The sequence below is a fragment of the Octopus bimaculoides genome, chromosome 16 (genome assembly GCF_001194135.2).
Source record: "Octopus bimaculoides isolate UCB-OBI-ISO-001 chromosome 16, ASM119413v2, whole genome shotgun sequence".
Classification (NCBI taxonomy): domain Eukaryota; kingdom Metazoa; phylum Mollusca; class Cephalopoda; order Octopoda; family Octopodidae; genus Octopus; species Octopus bimaculoides.
This window is the reverse complement of record NC_068996.1, coordinates 18096961-18121616: the sequence shown is the minus strand read 5'-3', so window position 1 is coordinate 18121616 and position 24656 is coordinate 18096961. Positions and strand designations below refer to the sequence as shown.

At 33.0% G+C, this 24656-nt stretch overlaps 1 protein-coding gene across 9 annotated transcripts in view; it reads right to left on the bottom strand.

Moving 5' to 3' along the window:
• Window positions 1-24656, bottom strand: part of LOC106878999 (helicase domino) — a 138393-nt gene that overhangs the window by 72357 nt on the left and 41380 nt on the right. For 8 of the 9 annotated variants that reach the window (XM_052973554.1, XM_052973552.1, XM_052973553.1 and 5 more), the window contains 21 exons: window positions 19564-19807; window positions 18011-18302; window positions 17577-17901; window positions 16395-16535; window positions 14903-15110; window positions 14116-14195; window positions 10591-10731; window positions 10290-10422; window positions 9692-9817; window positions 9454-9593; window positions 8403-8504; window positions 6322-6499; window positions 6066-6202; window positions 5854-5964; window positions 4733-4984; window positions 3774-3910; window positions 2430-2616; window positions 2089-2289; window positions 1803-1950; window positions 635-847; window positions 329-478 (listed from right to left, as the gene is read on the bottom strand). In XM_052973554.1, the coding sequence (XP_052829514.1) occupies window positions 329-478; window positions 635-847; window positions 1803-1950; window positions 2089-2289; window positions 2430-2616; window positions 3774-3910; window positions 4733-4984; window positions 5854-5964; window positions 6066-6202; window positions 6322-6499; window positions 8403-8504; window positions 9454-9593; window positions 9692-9817; window positions 10290-10422; window positions 10591-10731; window positions 14116-14195; window positions 14903-15110; window positions 16395-16535; window positions 17577-17901; window positions 18011-18302; window positions 19564-19807 (3646 nt within the window). The remainder of the gene's footprint in view (window positions 1-328; window positions 479-634; window positions 848-1802; window positions 1951-2088; window positions 2290-2429; window positions 2617-3773; window positions 3911-4732; window positions 4985-5853; window positions 5965-6065; window positions 6203-6321; window positions 6500-8402; window positions 8505-9453; window positions 9594-9691; window positions 9818-10289; window positions 10423-10590; window positions 10732-14115; window positions 14196-14902; window positions 15111-16394; window positions 16536-17576; window positions 17902-18010; window positions 18303-19563; window positions 19808-24656) is intronic. The other variant, XM_014928391.2, reaches the window with a different exon arrangement.

Below are 24656 nucleotides of genomic sequence, written 5' to 3'. Positions count from 1 at the left end.
CTCACTCAACATTGCATAATTAACATGAAAACTCAGACGGTAAACTTCAGCAAAACTGCAAGTGACTAACTATTTCTATGCTGTTGAGAAAGAGTTAATATCACAAAAGTTCCTCCCACTCCACAGAAGTAGAACTGATCACTTACTCCTGAAGACCTCTCATCATAGATAACATTATTGAATATTTATCCTATATTAGTACGTGGAATAAACATTTATCCTTTTATACAATGAACATTCTTGTACAAAAAATATAATTTATAAAACTCATAAAATGATGACATTTCTTAAATCAACCAAAAGAAATATGAATGGTGTGGATATTTACTAGAAAATTGTGAAAGCTGGCCTGTTGGAATCATGAGTCGTGTTCCCTGATCAGTTTGTTGTATTTGAACAGTTATGGGTTGAGAAGAAAGAACAGGTGTGGAAGATGAAGTTGTAGAAACTGCAGCAGTACCTGATGTATGTAGTGCACCTGTAAGATAATTGCACAGTAAATTTACCAAGTGAGCAAATGCAATTTAGTTTTGATAAAGATGATACAATATTATATGCATTTGCAACAATAATGGGGAAGAAAAGGAACATTTGTACTGAAGAGAAAAATGAGAAAATCCTTATTGGACCTTACCATGTGGTAAAACCTTTGTTTGAATGGTGGCAATACTAGGTTGTGGTAACGTCGGTCGTGATGTCCCTACACTAGCAGATGATAGAACAACAGCAGCAATTGAAGAGGTTGTTCCGGGAACTAAGCTTTGAGACTGTTGATGTGGAAGAGTAGTCCGTATTTGTTGCGCAATTTGGTGCTGAGGAACTAATCCAATTCGAATAGGCATTGAAGCTAGTAAAAAAAAAAAAAAAAAAAAAAAAAAAATCATAAAATATATTTCCTTCAATGACTCTTTCCAGATTCTCACCTCTCCTACCCTTTCTTTCACACCTTCCATTTACATTCACAGAACCCACCTTATCACACTTATCCAATGTTTCTCTTTTTCACTGACCCAAAACTAATCCCTCATCTCCTGTCCCTTTCATATTCCCTACTGCAATAGTGTCTACTCTGTTGCTCTGTCTACTTTACACACCCCTCCTAACTATAAATCTATCCTCTCTTACCCCAGCCTGCCAAGAACATCACATTTTCACTCTCTCCCCCTTTTTCCCTTAGTTTTGCCAACTGCATAGTCATATCACTAGTGATGGTGCAATGAAAAACAAAAAAAAAAACAGCAACCAGTACATTGTACAGTGGTTGACATTAAGGGCATCCAGCTGTAGAAACTGAGCCCAGGCTGACACAAAGCACAATGCAGTCCTCAAACTTATTGGATCCTGTTAAATTGTTCAGCTCATGCCACCAAGGAAAATAGATGTTAAATGGTATCAATGATAAAGATATATATAACTATACAATATAACTATTTTTTTAATATCATAATTGAATTAATTATGAATGAACTTGCTAATATTTAAAAATGATATTAAAAATAACCCTCACTTTGACACAGAAAAGATAAACCAGCTCACTGATATCGTTATTATCATCCAGTAAATAAAAGAATTATATGGTAATTAAGCATTCCCATATTTAAACCAAGTTTGTAGTTCTCCCATTTATATTCTTAAATTTGCTTTGGATATTGTAGAAACAGTTTAAAAATGCCAACACATATATGTAAACTTTCAATGGCAAATATTCTTTTCCAACAAAAGAGAATGTTTGAATAACTCTTTTGTGAAAGTTTTACTATTAAAATATTCAAATATTGAAAGGTAACAGAAAAATGCCTTACGTGTTGATGTACCAGTAGAGACTGTGGCAGTGGTGGACTGATGTGTTGCTACCACAGGTTTCACTATGTTAGGCTTAGCTGTAACTATAGTTGTGGTGGTACCTGGGGCTGTAGATGTACTTTGGCTGACAGGAGAAGCTCTTCCGGACTATTAGAAAAAAATAAAAATTGACATTATTTTAATAATACTAACAATTAATGAAGTAAAATTAGTTTATTTTCTTGGTATGTATAAAGAACAACACATTTTTCAAGTCTGCATAAATTATTTTTAAAAAAAATTTACCTGGACAAAAGGAGAAGAACTACGAAGATGTGAAGTTTTTAATTTGGCAGGTTTGGGACGTGGAGGTGGATCTGGTTGACTATCAATTTCCATTATCAAATGCCGGGGTGTCTGTGTCTTCTTGACTCTCTCGGAAATAAATTTTGGCAAGTCATATTCCATGTCACAAAGACTTGGATACAATAATCGTAAGTCAATACTCTGTCAATAGAGTAAAAACAAAAAATAAAAACTTAGTACCAAATGCAATTTGAAGAAATATTTTTAGTTTTTAGTGCTATAGTTTATAAAGGTTAGTTTCACACTTTTAGAAAACATGAAAATGCAAAAAAGTTACTCACATCAAACGGTCCAGTTTCTAAAGCATTGACAACTTGGGATGCAGTTGAATATACTAAACCCTGCATTTGAAATGGTGAGACAATTGGCCGTGGGTCAAAGAGATTTGGATGATTGCATACTTTCCTGAGCTGCATTAGCACATTGATGACACTCATGAAGTGACCAGAAGCTAATGTTTCTTTGGTTCTGAAATTAGCAATAAATTTTGGATTAAAATAAAAGCAAAATAAATTCCTTTCTTTCTTACCATTACTCATTCTCTCAATCACAAACTCAGCAAATATTCTATTGATTAATGTTCTCTAAGTATATAGTCTACAAAGTAACATTATCGTTCTAAGTATTCTAACAATTCAAACTTAATTAACAACATAACTCTCACAACAGCCCAATGGACATAAACCCAACCTCACAAGAACAAAGATAAAATAATAGTATCCTGCTGTGTCATTGAAACTCTGGACACAAAATTCAGCAGGAACTGTAAAGCATGACACAGCATGTAATTCCATCCTAAGGGAAACTTGGGTAAATATTAAGAAGTAAAATTACAGTCTCTCTCTCTTTTTACGTGTGTGTATATATACACACATACACACAAGATATATTTGGCATAATAATTTCATACATCTGGTCACTCATTTTTTTTTTCCTCTCTACTCCCTGCTCTTTTGTGGCTTAAAACCTATCAACTGAATTCTTTAAATTTTGTTCCTTTTTCCATATCTCTTCTTGCAAGCAATAATAAGATCATTAATTCACACTCAAACAGAACATTACTACTTTTCTGATTCTAATAGCATGATTTCTAGTCTATCATTGCTACACTTGGATTTTAAAACTGACTACATAGTATATTATTACCTTTATTCAATGTAACTCATAAGAGGCCACTAAGTAGAAGTGAAAGCAGTAGTGCTGCCAGTAATCATATAAGGATTCAATGGATATTAAACAGTGTTTTACGAAGGTCTGATGAGGAGAAAAATTCAGCTACATTACAAAACACATTTAAAGCTTGCTACAACCACAGTGAGAACACTATCAGACGTTAAAAAGCAAAATTAGGACAAATGCACAAGCAGCTACATTCCTTCCTAAACATTTTTTTTTTAATATATACATACACACCATGTGTTTATAAACTGTCATACACATGAATAAACAGGTTATTTCCTCATTTCTCTCCACTTCAATTCACAATGGAATGCATTTCAATTTACAACATCAAAATCAAAGGGAAAATAGGTTTTGGGTTACAGAATTCCATGCAATGGCAAAATTTGTAGGCTTGTAAAATCTCATAGGGTGAGTGGAATGTCTGTAAAATTACATTAACTTACTTTGTTTGAGACATGAATTCATCATAGAGAAATCTCTGTCTTTTCGAAAGGCGACACATAACAACATGTTCATACTTCTTAGGCATTTGTTTCTCAACATCGTCTTTGAGGCGCCGCAACAAAAATGGACGCAAGACCTGCATTAAAAGAAAAAGTAGATTTCTCATAAACGAATGAATCTAGTGCTCTGAGACTGAAAAAATATAAAACAAAAATTCAATTAAAATAAGTTTCATTTCCAGTAGTAAGTCAAACTTATAACAATTCATTACTTTGAACTGCTTCATCTGCAAACTATGTGTCTTTTATTTCTTGTATATGCTGCTGATTTCGTCTTTTGTCTCTTTGGTTTTGTTTCAAATAGCTACCATAAAGCATATTTTAAGAAATATTTCTATATGAATAACTCCCCACACTGATGCCTTCTAATTCTGTAATAATCTGAACGTACTGCCTTCACTTTTCAAAGACTCCTCCCACCACGTGGGTTCAAATATCCAGGCTTTCCCAATCAAACTACTGTTTCTCACCTTAATTACTGTATAATAAAACCAAGTCCTAATAAATTTTCATATAAATCAGCAGCAGTGAAACTTCAAACTCAGTCAACTATAAAACTGAACAACAGTATTTTGACTCCATCTGTAAAGAACCTTTAACAGTCTGGCATATACTTTAACACACACGCACGACAGGTTTGTCTTGTTTTGTCTATTAAATTCTACTGACAAGGTAAGTATTGGATAAATTGAGACTAAGGCAAAAGAAGCAAGTTTTGAGTGCAGCACAGAGAAAATACCCCATACTTGTATTTTTCTAACTGAAAACACATTTGCTTTATTATTTTTATGCCAATATGTTTCTGTGAATGCCAGCAATACAGTCCAGAGCAACTGAATTAAAAAAACAAAACAAAACAAAACACTGAAATAAGATATATATATATAAATCATACTCACTTTATGCAAACGTTTGATGAGATTGTCATTGTATTCATGGCTTCCCTCTATCATACCTGACAATGGATTAGCAAACCATTCTTTGAAGTCCTTATGCGAAGAAAACACATTTGGCATCAAAAAGTGCATCAATGACCAAAGTTCCATTAAACTGTTTTGAAGCGGAGTTCCAGTTAATAATAATCGGCGTTGACTTTGAAAATTTAAAAGTGTCTGCCAACGTTGAGACTTGAAATTTTTTATATTTTGAGCCTGAAAATTCAGAGAAACAGTGGATTTCATTTAGTAGCAATCAAGCAATTATTTAAGGGAGAAAAAAAAAAAATATTCAGCACTATAGCAGTTTAGTAACTATACAACTCATAACTGCCTTTATCTTAATTACAAGTTTATGATTTCAGACAATTCTGTGTCCTAAAAAATTAAAATTTTAGAACAATAAATGAACACTTCTTTGAGACTGGTATACACAGCTTCTTTAACTTATGATTCAACAACCCACTTGCAATATTAACCCTTTAGCTTTCAGATTTCTTTGTCAAATATATTACTTATGTAATACAAAGGGTTTGAATTAATCTCTTTTACTCGTTTCAGTCTTTCGACTGTGGCCATGCTGGAGCACCGCCTTTAGTCAAGCAAATCGACCCCAGGACTTATTCTTTGGAAGCCTAGTACTTATTCTATCGGTCTCTTTTGCCGAACCGCTAAGTTACGGGGACATAATCACACCAGCATCGGTTGTCAAGCGATGTTGGGGGGACAAACACATACATATATATATATATACATATATACGACAGGCTTCTTTCAGTTTCCGTCTACCAAATCCACTCACAAGGCTTTGGTCGGCCCGAGGCTATAGTAGAAGACACTTGCCCAAGATGCCACGCAGTGGGACTGAACCCGTGACCATGTGGTTGGTAAGCAAGCTACTTACCACACAGCCACTCCTACGCCTATGCAAGATTTCTATGATGTGTTTGCATATTTTCAGAATGATATTGAATAGAAGGTGCAAGAGGTTGGATTTGGTCAGTTTTAACATATTAAGGCTAAATATTACTGGATTAAATACTAGAGGGTTAAATAAATCAAAATAACTGCAAATCAATACTTACTTCATCTAAAATGAAATACTTCCATTTTTTCCTCCTAAAGGCTTGATGGTCTTGAATAACTAGTTTATAGGACGTAATACAAACATGGAACGCATTTGTTTTGGTCCAACCCTAAAAAAAAAGTGACATTTTTGAAAATTGCAAGATCTTGTTCAAATAAATTGTTAAAATGTATATAAAGAATGAAATATTCAATAGATTGTTTAACTCACTGTTCTCTTAGCTTTCCTTTCTTTTGGGTTACCATAATATGTCAAGATTTTGAAGGCAGGACACCATTTCTTTAACTCCATTTCCCAATTGAGCATTACACTAGTTGGTACCACAATTAAATGCGGACCCCAAATACCTAATAGAACAGTAACAAATAACAAGAATCAGCTCAAACAACTAAGTGCATTTCAAAAGCTTTTAATTTCAAATAATAAATTAGATTACGTAATTTCAAATGGATATTAAAATAATTACCCTTTTCACAAGCTAAATGAGCCAACAAGGCAATAGTTTGAATAGTTTTACCCAAACCCATTTCATCGGCTAAAATTCCATTGAGTTTCTTTTCATGCATCGTGGCCAACCAATCTAGACCAACGTGCTGATATTCACGTAAAGTATGCTTCAACAAGAAAGGGACGGCTACTTTCACCTGAATTAAATATTATATAATTAAAATACTAAATTACCACCATACAAAAAATGAGTAAATTATACATTACAATTAAAAAAACTGTTTAAAAGAACAATTTAAAAAAAAAAAAGTACTGCTAAACAAATACAAAAAAAAATAATAAGCAAGACTGACACAAAAGAAACTTACTATTAAAAAAATTTTATATGATTTCTGCTTTGAAATTATTGCAATTTACAGATTGTGGTAATAGCGTGTGGAATTAATCTAAAATTAAGTTGCTAATATCATGTAAGTACATTAGTTACAAGAATGAAGCAGGGAGGGGGGATGCTATAAAAACACAGAATACAAGCCATCAACTTACATTGCATGTATATGTGCACATGCACACATATATGCACAGACATATTTCTTTGATTACTCAGGACAGTGTTTTACAACTGGTTGTTCTTTTTGTTGCTAACTCTATTAGTTGCCTTTTAACACATAAAATAGGTAGTTAAAATGTATGATGTACCAATCCAAAACTAAAGTAGACACATATGTGTACATGCATATGCTCATATGTCCATCTCAATGCTGTTTTTCAAAGACAGCCTTTCCCATGCTGGCATCAGTTGTGCCAAAACTTAATGAAGCCATATTCTTTGCTTAGATCCCCATCCACCTGTCTTCAACCCAAAACTATATTTTTATCCCACAGGGCACTGGTGTGGTTTTGGATTTCAGCTTGCTACATGGCAGCATCTGCCCAAGGCATCACAGAGCAGGACTGAACAGTCAACTACATGGTTACAACAGACTTCTCACCTATACAGCCAATACTTGCAAATATGAACATGTACACACCCAAATACTAGTTGACATGAAAAAGTGAACATCAAAACAATGATATATGTAAAACCCTCCTTCCATAGTTGCAAAGATTACATAGTTTGACAGGGGGTGGCAAGCCAAACAACTACTCCGAGTTTAAGTGTCTACTTTAGCATGAATTCTATGGCTGTATACTCTTCCTAATGCCAACAACTTTACAGTGTACAGGGTACATTTTTTTATACTACCAGCACCAGTTAGGACAGCAAGTAACTTGCAGGACAAGACTCCCCAACTGCAGGGTGAGAGTAGTATTGAGGGAAGAAGCTTTGTGCCAGGTGGTGAGAGAAACATAACAAGGTAGGTCTTCCCTTAACTATATGCCACTAGCTCAGCAGTTTTGTGTGAAGACCAGTGGAATAACAATACTTCACTTGAGAAATAAGCTTTAGCGACAATGGGGGTCATACAACACTGCCTAAGTAAGTATACTATCTAAATAAGTTTTGTCTAACCCTTACAAAAAGCAGATTTAAAAACAATGATCATAATGGTGTGTGTGTGTGTGTGTGTGTGTGTGTGTATGCACACACATACATTTTCTTTCTGTTTAAAATAAGTATTCAAACATTTTAGTAATCATGCTTGTAATGTGGATGGTGCCTAATAGGTTTTCCTATAGGACTAACTAGCATTTAATTTATGAACCTGATTATTATCTAATTCAAGTTTTTTCATTAATAACATTCATGTGGAAAAATGAAGCAATAGCCATAATTCTACAAATGACAATCATAATGCTAATTCATTGCCAAAACTTCAAAATAAAAAAAATTAAGAACTGAACATACGAAGAAGTTGAAGAACATTTCTAATTATGAAAACATTTGAAAATCTGAAAGAATGCCAACTTATAGGAAATGGGAATAAAACCAGTGATAGAACATAAACAATTCAAAAACAGGGAAAGACACTGTGCCACTGCCTGATGTTGCTGGAGTTTAAAATATATATATATGAAAGACAGGATGAAAAGAAATGAATCAAAGAAATGAAACAAAATATTCACTTAGTTAATAATTAACATAAATGATTAACTAACCTGAGTAGTTTCCAGAGTGTATCCTTTTGGCTGTAAACTTTGTGCTTCAGCAGCAATATCGGTAATTTCTTTTCCAGGTGCCTTTCCTTCTAATGTTGCAGCCTAAAATGGATTTGGATATATATGAATATGGATATATATATATATATATATATATATACATACACACACATTTAATGGAATAATGGAAGTTACTGTTTGTTTAATAGTGAAGAGCGAGGGTACAATATGCATTAAAGTGCTTTCTGCTCTTAAGGATCAGAAACTATGTATTGTTTCAACGTATAAAAGGGGGTCCAGAAATCACATTTTCAATATCTAAATTTTCCCCCTATCCCCACTGCAATTTCTTAATTCGTAACTTTTTCCAATTTTTTTTTGTTATGACAAAAAAAAAAAAAAGACTTTATGAAAAAGTATGCAAATACAAAAGAGATGTACACAAGAACAGAGGGTGTTCCAGATATATACACCATAAAGAAAATTTATTTCTGCATTATTACTTTCTAGAGCTCTACACTATCATCATCATGACCTGTTTTACAAACACAGTTCTCATAAATCCGTTATATTGTACGAAACCTAATACATATGCTTCTTACTACTAAGATATAATACAAAAATAAATCCCTGCCAGTTATGCTGAAATAACATTATGTAGTGTTTTGCAACACCCCAACCTCTAGCCCACCACAGGTGTGCTAACTCCTCTCTCTGCCTTTTCTTCTGTTACTGACTTGACCGTTATTGCTCACAGCTCGCTAAGGTCACCCTACTTCCACTCAAGCATTGTATTTTACTCATCCTTCATCCACTCAGCACCACCATAATATCCAACTCTACAAGGCCCCACATAATGCTTAGGATTTCTTTCCAGTAACTTTGTTCCCCTAGAGCTTCTATGCTCATATGTTCCACACAGGTGCTGATTACAAACGTTCAAGAAGAACATTAATGGCAGCATTCTCACTAGTCTACAACACACTCTCAGCACTCAATGCCTCTTCCTCCAGACTGAGCAAGTAAAAAAAAAAAAAGAAGAATGACATACCTTATTAGATTGAGAACCTTCCTGAATTTCCGGATGCATTAAATATTCCAGTCCAATCTCTTCATTAACACCATTATTGCTGTCTTCATCATCATCTTCTTCCTCCTCCTCTTCTTGATCCTCCTCTTCTTCAGTATCATCTAAATGAAAAAGGTTAAGTTTGTTGGTGTTACTAAAGCAAATCAACATACACACCAAAACTGAAACAAAAATATTTAAAATTAAATCGTTAATTTACCATTATCAGATCCATACTCTTCAGTGTCTTCTGTTGTGTCTCCAGATTCCTCAACATCTGGCATCTCAAAATCACTGTTGTAAGCACCTTCATACTTCTTAATTAATTCTTCAATAGACATTTCACCTGAAAATAAGTTCCACAATTATATTAAGTTAATAGAAAAGATACTTTTTTGTTATGCTCTTTGATAATCATTTGCAGTATCTGGATGAAACGTGGATTTAAAACCAGAAAATATTTGTGCATTTTGTGTGTATTTACACAAAATACACACATGCAAAAGGAAACAATATAAAATCTAACAGGTTCCTATAACTATTTCAACATTAAACATTATTAACCAAATATAAAATATACAGCAGAGAAAATAATTAATCAGAATCAAATTCAAAAATCGAATTTGATTGAATACAATTATGAGAAAAGTTCAAATGGTAAGAATGAATTTTTAATCATGAAGAATAAAGATAAATTTTTTTAAAGTTTATATTTAACTAATAGACAACTAATTTATTCTATGATAAAAATAACATTAAAATAATATCCAACGCATTAAAAATCCAATGTATTGTGAAATATAACCAATAACACATACCTTCTTTTTCTAGCTCTGATATTTCTTCAAGATGGCTTTGATTTCTTTCATGTTTTTCTTGTTCTTCAATGGTATCTTCCATATCTTCCTCTTCTTGATCTTCTGTTTGAAATTCTTCATCACTAACTTTCTCCTGGGGAAAGAAAGAGAGAAATGGATTGAATCTTTTAAGATATCGATAATCATAGAGTAATGAATGCCAAATGAGGATAACAATTATTAATATATTACTTGTATGGAAACTATCAATTTGCAATAAATGGGTCACGATAACCCAATTTTAGATGAACCGTCTTCTCACCTCTGAATCAGAAACTTTTATCTTTCTTTCTGGCTTTAATTCTGCAGGTTTTTCGAGAATTTCTTCTGGGAGGCTTTTCAAAAGTTCTTCCAGGGGTACATCCCCTTCCTTTTGTAAAAGGGCTATTTCATCTTGGATAGACTGAAATGAAAAAACAACCATATAAACATTTAAATTTCTTTATCTTTTCATAATTCCATTCTTTTCACAAAAATTAATTTATCAATTCTTTCAAAGCTTTGAAAGTATCCACAAAATTTCAAAGGTAATTTTAAACAAAGTAGTTCCAAACGTCTGATTCTATTCATAATCCATCTATTTTAGATTATTTTCAAAAGTCTAAAACAATTGCTGAGAAATGCAAGCTCTGCATGGATAGTAGTATCAACTACATAAATTTTGGCAAGCCAGTGTGTGTATATGGATTTGTGGAGAAAGTATGAGGTGATACTGGAGAAAAATATTGAATAAGAGAGATGGTTAATTACAGTACGTTGGAAGAATATCGTTAATTTTTCAAGAAAGAATACAGTATGGAAAAGAAACATGTTTGGCTGAGTAATCATGTGCTAGTAATAGAATATAACCATTGGAGAAAGAGTTAAAATTTCAGGACAACTCAACCTGCCATAAAGTTCCCTCATGCCAAGACATTTCTTATGCTTTATCTTGTTAAGATACTTGGTGACCTTCTTCACTTTTGCTAGCATCACAAAGACAGCACCATAACATTTTGTAAAGTAGGTGACATCAAGCAGAGTATTAAGTCAGAAACCATGCCAAAGCAGACAATGTAATGCCACACAGCCCACTGGATCCTGCCAAACTATCCAACTCACACCATCATGGGAGAATGTTAAATGATGACAATGATTATTAACAAAAAGGAACATTCTCATTTAACTATGTCTGAGTATAAATTTTCCATCAGTATGATCTATTGTCAAAAGAAATACTTGATCAGTGATGTATTTACATAAAATTACATTGATATTTTACTTGAACACGAAATACAAGTAACTATGAATGTAAAGTAATCAGAAATCAGTGTCAATATTTTACATCAATCATTACTGGAATGTAATGGATAGATTGTTACAACCAAGTTAGTACATATTAAGATCTGCTGGTCAAAGGGGCTGCTTTACTATCACTTTACAGTTTTTGACATGGTTTCAACAGATGAAATAGTAGGAGAGCTTGTCATATTCTCTGCTTGTTTGTAAGTAACTTTACTGAGAACTAGTTGCATTCTTTCTTGTCTCTCCAATTCCCCTTTCAAGTTACCTACACAAATGTACTTGCCTAAATTACTGAGTATTCTCTATGCATATATTTACTCCCCTACCCCTGATCAACACCTCTCTAATAACCATTTCTGGCCTTTCTGTTGGCACACTTTACAAGTGTGGTATGTGGCTGAGAAGTTTGCTTTCCAACCATGTAATTCAGTCCCACTTCATAACACCATGAAAAAGTGTCTTCTGTTAAAGCTCCAGTAGACTAAATAGTCATAAAATGAAAGAGCCCCTTACATATATTGCATAGAATTATAGGCCAAAATCTTAGGGAAATATGTTATTTCTAGTAAGTAAAATGAGAGTATAAAGTCTCCTTTTCCAAATAGTAAGCAAATTAGGTGACAGGTGCTGGCAATAGCAGTTTTGATATACAGTGTATATGAACATTCCCCTAACTGTTTTACTTATATATCTACTATACTGTAATTCCAAATAGCTTGAAAGTGATATTGAGTTAAGGGTTAACTCTGCTGCATAACACCTATTGAAAAGCATTTTCTGTTATAGTCACAGGTGGATCCAAACCATTTCAGTGTAATTTAGTAAATAGAACCTGTGGAAGTATGTTGGCTGGACTGAAATTGCTCTTGACTGGCAAGTATAATCCTTCACTCAGTTTAACACCACCTCCACAACCAACACTTGGCTGCTTTAAGCTTTTTAGTGAAGTCACTTTGTTGCAAGTATTTGGCCTGGTTTCCAGTCAAAACGATAACTACTTCATCTATTATGGTTCCTTTCTATCTTGCAGAAGGTAATGGGTGTCGATTTCCCTTTTCTGACTGAACCACCATTTTGGATCTTTTTTAAAACGGGGGCCACATTTTTCATTAACGAAACACTTTGAAACTTGGAACACTGGTAGAATGTGTCATATAAAACATCTTTTTCTCTTAGTCTTCTTAAAAAAAAAGAAATCCCTAAGTTATTCCATGTTAAAGTTGTTGTATTTTTGTAATTTCAACCAATCACTGACGTCCATTCAGCCGATATACATTAAGTGCCGACTACATAAACAAACGATTCTGAAACAATTTTATCGGTGATAGGGTTAGGGTTAGGGTAAAACAGCAAATTTAAAAAGAAAAAACCAAATAAAACGAAGAAAAAAAAAAGAAAATGAAAAAAGCAAATAAAGCGAAGCTATGGCTTAATTAGCCAAAGGAGTAAATATAAACAACTGAATACTTGTCAGTGATTGGTTGAAATTATCGAAATAAGACAATTTTTTTACATGAAATAAATTCGAATACAAAAATATTTTTCTGTTCTATAACACAAAATAGATAAGTATACGAAGTTTGAAAGTCTTTCGGTACCAAAAACACTACGTAAAACATTAATGAAAAATGTGGACCCCGTTTTAAAAAAGATCCACCATTTTTATAGCTGCTTTCTACGCTGGCATGGGTTGGATGGCTCAGCATGACCTGAGTTACTTCTCAATGGTTAGGTGTTGTATGTCAGGATGTCCTTCCTAATATTCAATACTCTGTCTCTCTCTCTCTCTCTGTGCGTGCGTGCGTGTGTGTGTGTATTTATATATATATAAACCAGAGCAAAATATGGTACAAACTAAAAAGCATTACCTCCAACTAAAACCTGCCTGCCTCAGGCTGATGATCTACTTCTAGCCACATACGGTCGAGCACACAAAGAAATAACTTGAAACCATGTGGATTTAGGTTCATGGGTGTTTTCTACTATAGGCAGTTATTACTATGATCAATATATAAGCTCAAAGTATGTGCAACACTTTCTTCAGATTAAAACATAGTTGTTCTTGTATATATTTATAAGTTTAAAAAATACCTTTAGTAATGATCACCATTTAATGTCTATGTTCCATGGTGGCATGGGTTGGGTGATCTGGCAGTTGCTAGAACTGCATCATGTTCCAGTGCTTTGTATGATTGGATGCTCTTCCTAATGCCAACCACTTTACAGTATGCACTGAATACTTTCTTACATGGCACTAGCACACTAAAGGTGACCATGCAACTATCATGAAAAAGGCAAGAGGAGTTAAAGTATGAAAAAAAGGGGGTCAGAACAGAGCAGACTTCTAGTAGAAGAGGAGATACATCATTACTCGTATATTACAAAACAAGGGTGGAAGTAGTCATGTAGATCTGGAAAGAGATAAGTGGATCCTCAAGGTACAAAGTGAGTAGAAATTTGTGGGGATAAGGAACCAAAAGTAATGTAATGTTCAGTAATGTACCTCATTATTCCCAGTTTCTCTTTCTTCTTTGTCAATAGTTTCTTCATCATCTGTTTCACTCTGATCAGGTTCAAAGTCATCTTAAAACAAAATATAAAGAAATATATATTACATTCAGTTCATAACATGAAGTTTAGGGTTACATATTTTGAATGCTATAATTTTTGAATCTCTTACTTTACAAAAATAACAAATTATAAGTCAAACATCACTGCCTCCCTCCACTACAACCTACGCTCTATATCTTATGCAATGAGGTCATTAATAACACGTGGTGATTTCTTAGGCATCCACCATGAGTTAGTTTCCCGTTGACATCCAAAGTGTGTTCATTTTTAGGAAACACCATTTTTCAAGTAATTTTAAACAAGCTTTCAACACCTATGAAGTTATTCAGAATGTATAGAGCTGAAACAATTAACACAAAATATTTTGTCTAATACTCTGACAATTCTTCTTATCCACTATTCTGGCAGGATTTGAACTCTGAACATATAAAGCCGTAACAAAGACAATGTACTTGTCTAACGCTCTCACAATTTGGTTAATTCATTACCTTTAAATATTACTACTAAGTGTTTTACTTGTACCACATGAGATGAAAAGCAACAATGAGATTTGAACTTTTAAAAAAAAAAGTGGAGGAAGACAATTTAGAAGCAATTCCATTTAAGCAACTCCTTAATTACTTTAAATAATGATTATTAAATAAATAACCATAATAAAACAGGGAAACAAAATTATATCTCTAAAATTAAGAAATTTCGTGAGAAAATTTGTGCATTACCATCTCCACTGGCGTTGGAATGTTCGGGAGTACTTGTTATGGACCCAACAACAGAAGATGAAACACCTTTTCCCATATCAGATTTAGCTAGACTTTCTGTTAACCATGAAGAATATTTTTCTGTTTGGTCAACTATGAAATTCAGGTGTATATCTAAAGCTTTTCGTCTTTTCTCTTCAAGCCTAGTTTGCTGCTTGTACTGAACAACCTGAAAATTGATTAAATGAATTGTGTTCACAGTTTTGATGCAAAATTGGAAGGAAAAAATGTTTTTATATGCCAACAAGCAACTTCATTCAACATCCAGAAGATTCTTAAAATAGTCTTCTTCAATCAGAAAGAATGATCAAGATATGATTTTAACTTTGCCAGGATTTGAACTCCGAACATATAAAGTCATAACAAAGACAGCAATGTAGTTGTCTAATGCTCTCACAATTTGGTTAATTCCTTACCTTTAAATATTACTAAGTGTTTTATTGGTACCACATAAGATGAAGAACAATTACACTTGAACTTTACAAAAAAAAGGGGGGGGGGGAAGACAGTTAATTTAGAAGTGATTCCATTTAAGCAATCCCTTAATTTTATATCCAACTGGAATACTTACCAGCAAGCAGATTATTTAGTCTTCATAAGGTTACATATATATGTATAAATATATGTATAGCCAACAAAATGTTAATTTGCTAATTCATGCATAAATCCATCTTAATAGAATGCAAAGTAAGTTTAAAATTCAACGAGTATATTTTTTCTTTTAAATGTGAGCACTCAAAACACTAATAGCAAAAGTTAAGTGTTCACTGGTATAAAATTATAAACTTCAGTTTCATACTGACTACATTAAACAGTCAACTATAAATCAACAGGTAAAAAAGTATTAAGGGGAACATCAGACTAGAAGGCTTTAAGTGTGTGTTGATATGTAGTTGCTGTCTTCTCAGACATACAGTGTCAATATGTACCATCTAAAGTACATACCACAATATAACTAATATTGCAAAGATTTATTAATTTATTAATTCAGATTACATTGATTGGTATTTTGTTCTTGTTAATTTGCTAAGAAAGCATTAACTTAGAAAATTTACCAAACTAAAAGCAGATACAGACATTTAACCCTTTAGCATTCAGACTATTCTATCAAGTGTAAAGCTTATTTAGCCACACTGTTTTGAATTAATTATGCATTATCTCATAACTTTAAGATTTCAATTATGTGATTGTTCAGTTTCAGATTGACGTAGAGTATGTGTGAAAGACCAGGTCTGGCTGGTCTGAATACAAAACAGGTTGAATATTTTGGCAAGATACAACTGGTTTAAATGCTAAAGGGTTAAATATAAATGCCTGGAAAACTATAAATTGTTTGGTTGTTTTTTTGACAATTTACAGGATAAATTGCTCAACCCTAGAAAGCTGGTAAAAAATATGGTATAACAGGAAAAAATGAACTAAAAGAATGCAACAAATATTTGATTGTATAAACCTTTTCGATGTTAGCCCAAAATTCTTTCACTTGTTTTGCCACTTGACCGGCTATTCTTTTCAATTTCTGGGCTTCCTCTTTCACAGCTTTCTGTTCTTTTTGATCTTGTTCTTGGTGATATTTAGCAACCATACGGGATAGCTAAAAAATAAATTTCAAAACCTCTAGTAAAATACAATGTTCTAATCAGTATCAAATAAATTTACAGTTTCAGCACTTTAGAAACAAACAAATTACTAATATCAAACTTTCAGATTAGCTAAGACCATGTGTATTCCTCTCCAGATTCAAATATGTTAACTCTTTTGTTACCATATTTCTGCTGAAATACAGTGGCTTCCTTTCAATTTGAAGAACACTGAAGAAATTATTAAAATAACTTTGTCATTAATTAATCTAGTGTTTAGAACAATTAACATGAATGTTTGATGGAAGGCTTTAAAATTTAGGTCACTTTTAAAATGGAAAGTTGGTTATCACAAAACTGGAGAACTGATATTGATTCCAGTTGGCATCAAAATTGTGAGGTAAAAAGAAATGTCAAAGCGTTTGGTATTTGATAATCATAACATATCCTATTCGAAACCAATCAGGTTATTTAACCAATTATTTATTAGAATACTAATACTTCAGTGCTTAGAGCTCAACAGAAAACTTACTTCAATCGTCAATGTATACACGTGCACATGTATGTTTTCAACAATGAATACTCCTGTTTATTCAAAAGAATTTATAATCTTACAGCATTTTAATGTAAGTAGCTGAGTGTTCTTAAAAGCTTTTGCAACATAATCTTCAGGTGAATTAAATGCTGCATTTTATGTGGAAAAGTTGGCCTTTCTTTTTCTACAGGTACAGTCCCTACAATAGAACTGAATCCAGGAACTCATTGACAGCAAACAGACATTAAATGTTCAACCACACCTGTATATACACACGTATCGCCATTTAAAGGCAAAGTTGCTCAACATGAAATTTCATCTCAGAATATAACTAAAATGCAAAGAAAATTTCTGCCATTCAACCAACCCACCATATAAGGGGGTTCCACCTATTCCAATTTACTCGGAAAGCAAAGCTCAACCCAAAGATACAGTAGAAAACCCTTTTCGCAAGATACCACTTAGTGGGATTGAAAACGCACACATGCATTTTACTAATACACTTCCATTTTAAATTCACCTTTCTAGCTGCAGCCTTTTTCCACTTTCTTTCCTGAGCAAAATCAGCTGCTAGCCACTGCATTTCTTCCAGTAGGTAATCCCAATGGGCTTTATTCCTGATTGGTTCCTGTACTTTAGGCAGGCGCCGTGCTGACCAAAGACCATCTTTCCTGAGTTCAGCTACCCTGTGCATCACTTGAGCTTCTTGTTTGGCCCTCTCAACAATAGCTTCTTGTGAACCAATAGCACTGTCATATACTGCTGAAATAGCTTGCTGTCGAGTATTCAAACGATGTGCTGGAGACGTTGGAGACTTCGGTGTCCGCACCATTGATTGGGTCCCACTAAATGAAACAACATAAAACCCAAAATTAAGCATGGTGTATATTACAGGAAACTATTTAAAATTCAAAGTGAAAAATGTAAATTGTATTAATAAAAATTGTATCTTACACAGGAGATAAAAGAGCATTCTTGATAATTTGAGATGACTGTGCAACAGAAGGTTTTACATCTGTCGTTTTCGTTGATGATGTGGTAATCGTTGATAAATGCAGAGGTAATGTCTGAGAGACAACTGTAGATGTTGAAATAGATCCAGATGTACTACTATCTGTTGGTGTGGGTGTCGTGGAAACTGTTATAACTGTAGTAGTAGTGACAGTACTTGTAGCTGTTGCCGTGGGGACACAAGAGCTAGCACTAGCTGGACTGCTAATTGGAGCAGCACTAATTACAGGCAAACCTAAATTTTCCAAAGATAATTTATTTAAATATACCAATACTGGGTGAAGATAAAAAATATACATGCAGCATACGATAGGTTATTCAGATACTTATTTTACACATCTTTTCAGTTTAAATTTGCTATTCGAAACCAATACAGTAATTACTAGTTTAAAGATTAACTGTTAACAGAGTTCACAAAGGATTGTCATCAAAACTGTTGAGCAAGAATAAAAATTAAATAATCATTATGAATTAAAATTAACCAAAAATTTTGCTGGGTTTTTAAATTTTCATAGTTACAGTAAATAATGAACGTTTTAACTTAAATCATCACAAATGTGATTTTAATTTTTAGTAACAGAGTAAAACTTCATACTTACCTTTCAATATTTGTGCATGTCTGTATAAACACACACACACATACATTCATCATACATACAAGCACATACAAAAACACATATTCACTAATGGACATACACGAATCCAGCAAAAATTAAATATAAATATCAAAGCTAATAAAATTTAAATCGAAATAAAACCATTCTTATTGATGACACATTCAATAAAACACTTCACTTTAACATTCAAACAAGTATATGGATATAATAGCATGCTGTGGAAGCAAAATTTATATATGAAAAGCAAACAATATCTATTTTAATAAATTCTGAAAATCCGAAATAAACTAGGTTCTATATTCTTTTCTATGAAACTATTTTACTAAATATGACTTTCAAATTGTAACTTTACTTAAATTAAATAATCTTTAAAATTTAGTGCTTTACGGAATTTAACTTAAAATACAGAACTAAAAATAATGAAATTAGATAATTGAAAAATCAAACATTCAAAGCAGAAATGAAAAGCTAAGTTTACTTGTAACATTAAAATAAAATTCTACTTAATAATAGTAATCATAATTAATCGCAACAACAGACTGAGCTTAAAATTATATCTACGTCTCTAACTGCTAATTTACATTGAATCAAGAATATTTAAAAAATTTTCCTAATATGTATATTGTGAAAATAAAACCCAAAATTTGTTTATAATCAACCACAAAACCATATATAACACCAAAGACATCCATCCTGGAAACAATTTCACCAGGAGCTTTCCAGAATGATAGAGAAAATGAATGTTGATATATACTACAAAGCATGCAGACAACATAGGAATGGTTATTCTCACTGAAAAAGCCATTCTTAAGCATACTGAACAGAGGACAATGCTGTGCTAGCCACATTGAATGTCTTCAGTAGGAAATGTGGTGATACCCTGTTGATGATGATGATGATGCTGTTGTTGTTGTTGTAGCTGTTGTGAAGAAATTTGTCTCTGAAACTCTTGTAACCACTCCAAACTACCAGGATTAAGTGTGAGAGGAGATGGTGCAAGTTGAAATACTGCAATACCTTGCTGTGTTAATGCTGCCAATGTGGGTGTAAGAGTTGTTGGTGTACTTGTTGCCAAATTTTGGGCTGACAAAACACTCCCGACATTTCCAGTATTCTTCATTGGCTGCAATGAAATCAATAAAGTAATTGTTTTCTTTTAATACATTATCACAAATGATATGAATTCTGTAATTAAAAAGTGATAGTTTCAAAACAACCACTGAATTATAGATACGTCAATTATTAAAAGTAAATGAAAAATTTTAATAAATGAACTTCTTGACATGTCAAATATGATTTATATCTCCAAAAATAACTAATTCATCAAGTTTTAAAGTAACTTACTAAGAAATATTTTGATGTTTAAATATTCACATTACTGTCTTTTTATATAGAGATTCAATACATACAAAGAATGGGGCAGTTCTATACTTTAATCCCAATTCATTCCCTCGTACTAAAGCTGATATTTTCTTAGAAGTGTTCTATATTCTACAAAATACCCGATCAATTTTTGACAGATTTCCTACTGTTATGTCAAGATTGAATGGGGTTTTTTTTTTGAGGGGGGGGTTCTTTTTCCAAAAGTGTTATCAATAAAAGGAAGTTAATATGACAAAATATTTCTAATCATGTTTAAGCTTTAATAATCATATACTCGAGAACATTTGACATCAAACACCAATACCTGTTTTAAAATAATATAAAATGCATTACTAAACCTACTCTAACTTCAAAGATTCAGTGTTGTAACAGTTACCATATACCATAAAATTATTATCAATCAATAACAATAAAAAAAAAATCAAAATCATAATTGTGTAGAAATGGTTATATGCTTATTTAATATAACACTATTTTTGTTTTAGCATTTAATCTGGCCATATCCAGCCCAAATATTTCATGTTTTATGTTAAAAACTGACCAGATTCAACCTCTCCCACCACTCTAAAAATATACAAGCACACCATTGAAATCTTGAAGCAACAAAATAATGCATGGTTAATTCAAAACAATGGGAATAAATAAGCATAACATTTGGCAAAGAGACCTGAATGCTAAAGTGTTAAAGACCCGAGGAGCAGTGTTTCAGTGAAAATATGTAGCAAACAATGAAATGATTACATAAGAAAAATGTTATTTAATCCCAAAATCCCAAACAATGCCTAAAGAAATTAGCTGATGTAAGAATAGTGTTTATATCTGGGAAAATGTAGTACACTTATGCAAGATATTTACTGAATGTTTTTAAAAAAAGAGGTTAAAAATTGGAGTTTGTCAAAATACCCTTACAGAAATATCTTAAAATTACAAAATAGTCAAGTGTAATTAGTAGTAAATTATTCAGTGGACAAAAACTTAAATACAGATAGAAAAAAAAAATATTAAGAAATGAATTGTGGTTTAAGTGTTTTAATAAAAGTTTACACACAAAGAAAATCAAATAAAAATTATCAGCATACTAGTGCAAACATCAGAATCTGAATGAATGACTTTTTTTTCTTTATTGCTCCTTGGAATTTAAAGTAAAATGACAAGATATTAAGAATGGCAGTCAAATTCAAAAGCCAATATAACTTAAACAATTTTAAGAGTATTCCATGAGCTAGTTTTTGTGAAATGTGAGAATTATCAAGTTTTAACACTCACTATTGACTTTGTACGATAAGAATGGAAGTTGTGAAATATATACACATACATACACAGTTAAAGAATGGAGTCATTTCTTAACTCTTGTATTTTTATTTGCACACCTGGCTGCCGACCATGAAATATAAAATTTTTTCAGCTTATACTTTCATGCAGAAAAAATCCACAACCTTCCACTCCAATAAACCACTATTGCTCCTGAAAGCTGTTTTTTAATATTTTCTACAGATTGCTTGAAGCTCACTTTCTTCCTACACCTCAATTCTTGAGTTTTATATATACATACATATATATATATATATATATTGCTGAACCCATTTAATTACATGATTACTTGAGAGAAAAGTGGAGTGGAAATACTAAAATACAATCAAGATTTACAACTAAATATGCAGTAAATTTTCACAGATAGCACATCCTGAGCAGTGAGATAATGGCACACAAGTAGTGATTACATTGGGCTGGGCACCTTGTTCAGATGAATGACCAGAGGATTCCTATAGATGCTATATAATGAAGTCGTTTGTAGAAAGTGCCTCCAGCAAAAACCAAGACTACAGTTTAAGGATTGTGTAAAGTCCTCATTGAAGGCAGGTGAAATATGGGAGAAAATGAGTAAAGGAAAGAGAGAATGTTTTTGAAGAAATGCACATTGTGCATTAACTGAAGTGAGCAACTCAAAAACACACTGCCAGTGCAGTGAATGGGAAATGTTTTGTCAGTAGTATCTGCAGACATGTATGTCAATCAAGAGCAGGGCTCATCAGTCACCAGCGAAAGATAAAATATAATTTTGTCTGAATGCACACTGTTCTTAGTGGACTGTGATGGTCTTCTTTGGTCATGAGAGGACAGCCATCAGACAGATACACACATAAAACTAAGGCATTGAACAATATACCTGTGAGAGAGGGCTAGATAACTGAAAGGTAGCTGTTAACGCTTCAAAACTTATACCTTATTTGCAATTATTATAAACTAGTTTCCATTTGAAAATCAAACTAAAATGAAGCATCAAGAACATCTGGGATTAAATGTTCATAAAACAAATCAACAAATTACAAGGCCGTAATTATAATAATAAACATTCTAAAGAACTTTAGTAGATGTAACTAAGACTAGAAATCTATCCAAAGATGAAGAACTTTACAAGCATTACATTGTTAATGCTAGAGTTCCATGTATGCAAAATAGTGATCACTAATGAAACTAAGAAGGTTCATCCCTCTGAAATTTAATAGTCACTAAGGATTGTGAGGTTGTACAAGTCATGTATGAATGTGCAGTCAGCAAGGTGAGAATCAAAGAGTCAGCAGTGAATAATAAGCCAATAGGAATCCACCAGTTCAGTTCTCAGCAAATGAGTTTAAACTCAGCTAGCCATGGGAATACCTCTATGCCGACAATCTAGGTTTTATGGTAGAAACTGTATAGTATTTGGAGAAATTTCAGATGTGAAAGCAAAACCTGGTATTGAAAGATAAAAAAAAAAGTCCAATATTAATAAGTTAGAAAGAAGACAAGACCTTAATACCATCGACGAAATGGCTGAGCCTAGTATACAGAAATTCCATAGAGTGTACCCAGTGTAAACTATGGACACACATCAAATGTAATTGGATCAGAGGCCAAACCAACAGAAAAGGCAGAATTCACATGCAACAGGTGAATAAGAACTAAGAGCATTCAAGAAATAGATTCTCTCAAAAGCTTGAGAAGCTCCTTTGAATTAGTTGATAGTATGTATTACCTACCTAGGCCTAATTAGTAGCTGGAGTGGGTTCTCTTAAAAGCACATTATCCAAAAGTAAGAAGAGGTTGGAAAAGTTGGGGGTGCTATTATCTTTGTTGGCAACTTAAAGCCTTCCCCTTCAGAATGAATGTGATATTGTATAACGCTTATGCTTGAAGTGCAAAATTGTAGTAAGACAAAGCCTTCAATGTAAAGAATTTTCAAAGACTAGAAAGAAAAAGAAGTAAGCATGCTTTGTTGGATGTGTAATGTTAATGGGTAAGAACAATGGAGTGCAAATGAAATGAGAGATCTCAATATAAAATAGTAGATGTAGTAATGCAAGAGAAGACTATGGTGTCAGGCACTTAAAGACGCACCAAGTGTTGAAAATGAATGGAACATGCCAAAGAAGCAAACCAAGGAAGACTTACATCTATATCTGTACCTTCCTTCCATTTTGTTCTTGCTAAGTCTATTTGCCACCTTTCTTGGTGATTCAATACCCTATCGTCTTTTATCACCTTCTCTCTCCTAGTCACTGCACAATACCATCCATTACACCTGCTATCAGCCTCTCGCTCCCCACTTCAGGTCACTCTTTTATTGAAATCCATATTCTCCCTTACCAGCTAACATTACTCCCTCTTCTATACCGCCCACTGCCACTCTCTTGCCACAGATCATTTGTACAATTCATCCCACCTCTCAACCATGTAGCTACTATTACAATCTACCTTCTGTTGTTACTCCTCCAACACTGTCTTTCCCAAGTCTTCCTTCTACGCTATCACCTCAAGCACCCCTCTCTTCAAACCCTTTCTATTTTCTCCATTCAGACATAGTCTACATGCCCCTCTTCTTAGTCACATTGCTATGAATGAATGGAGACATAATTAAACAGTAAGAATTCTGTCTTGCAGAGCACAAAGCTACCTCACAAGTACTTGTTATAAAATAAGTGAACCAAGTATATTTTTGTAGTCAATTTTGGTTTCATTGTGTAAATAACATGACAATTTCTTTGGTACTGGCAGCACAATAAAATGCACTCACTCTGTCAAGTGGCTGGTATTAAGAACGGAAACCAGATGGGGAAACCACACCAAAATATGCAAATGATGTATGGTCACCAACCATACCAAGAAGGGAAGTAACTCTAAATAAGAATTGATTTAGACTGTGATAACCCATACAAACCATGCCAGTATGAAAATGAAAATGTATGGTAATATTGACAGTTATGATGAGGTAACAAAATATTTTAGAAGTTCCATTAAAACAACAAAAAAAGAAAATGATGAAACAAAACTTCTAATTCACAAAAGACAAATAGTATTAGGCTTCATCTTTATCCAATAGCAAGTAGCAAGTTGTAAATGGGTGGATGGTCAGATTAATTATGCATTGCCTTTCTAAATGCAGCTTTCAAAGTATAAATATGAATCTTTGAGTTGAATATAGAATGCGTGTGTTGATAATGAAAATCTAAAAAGATACAACTTCCAGTGAACAATATTGTGAGATTTTCTAACTACCACCTGCAAAAACATCTAAATTTACAACAAGAATCAGTAGTTAACATATAAAT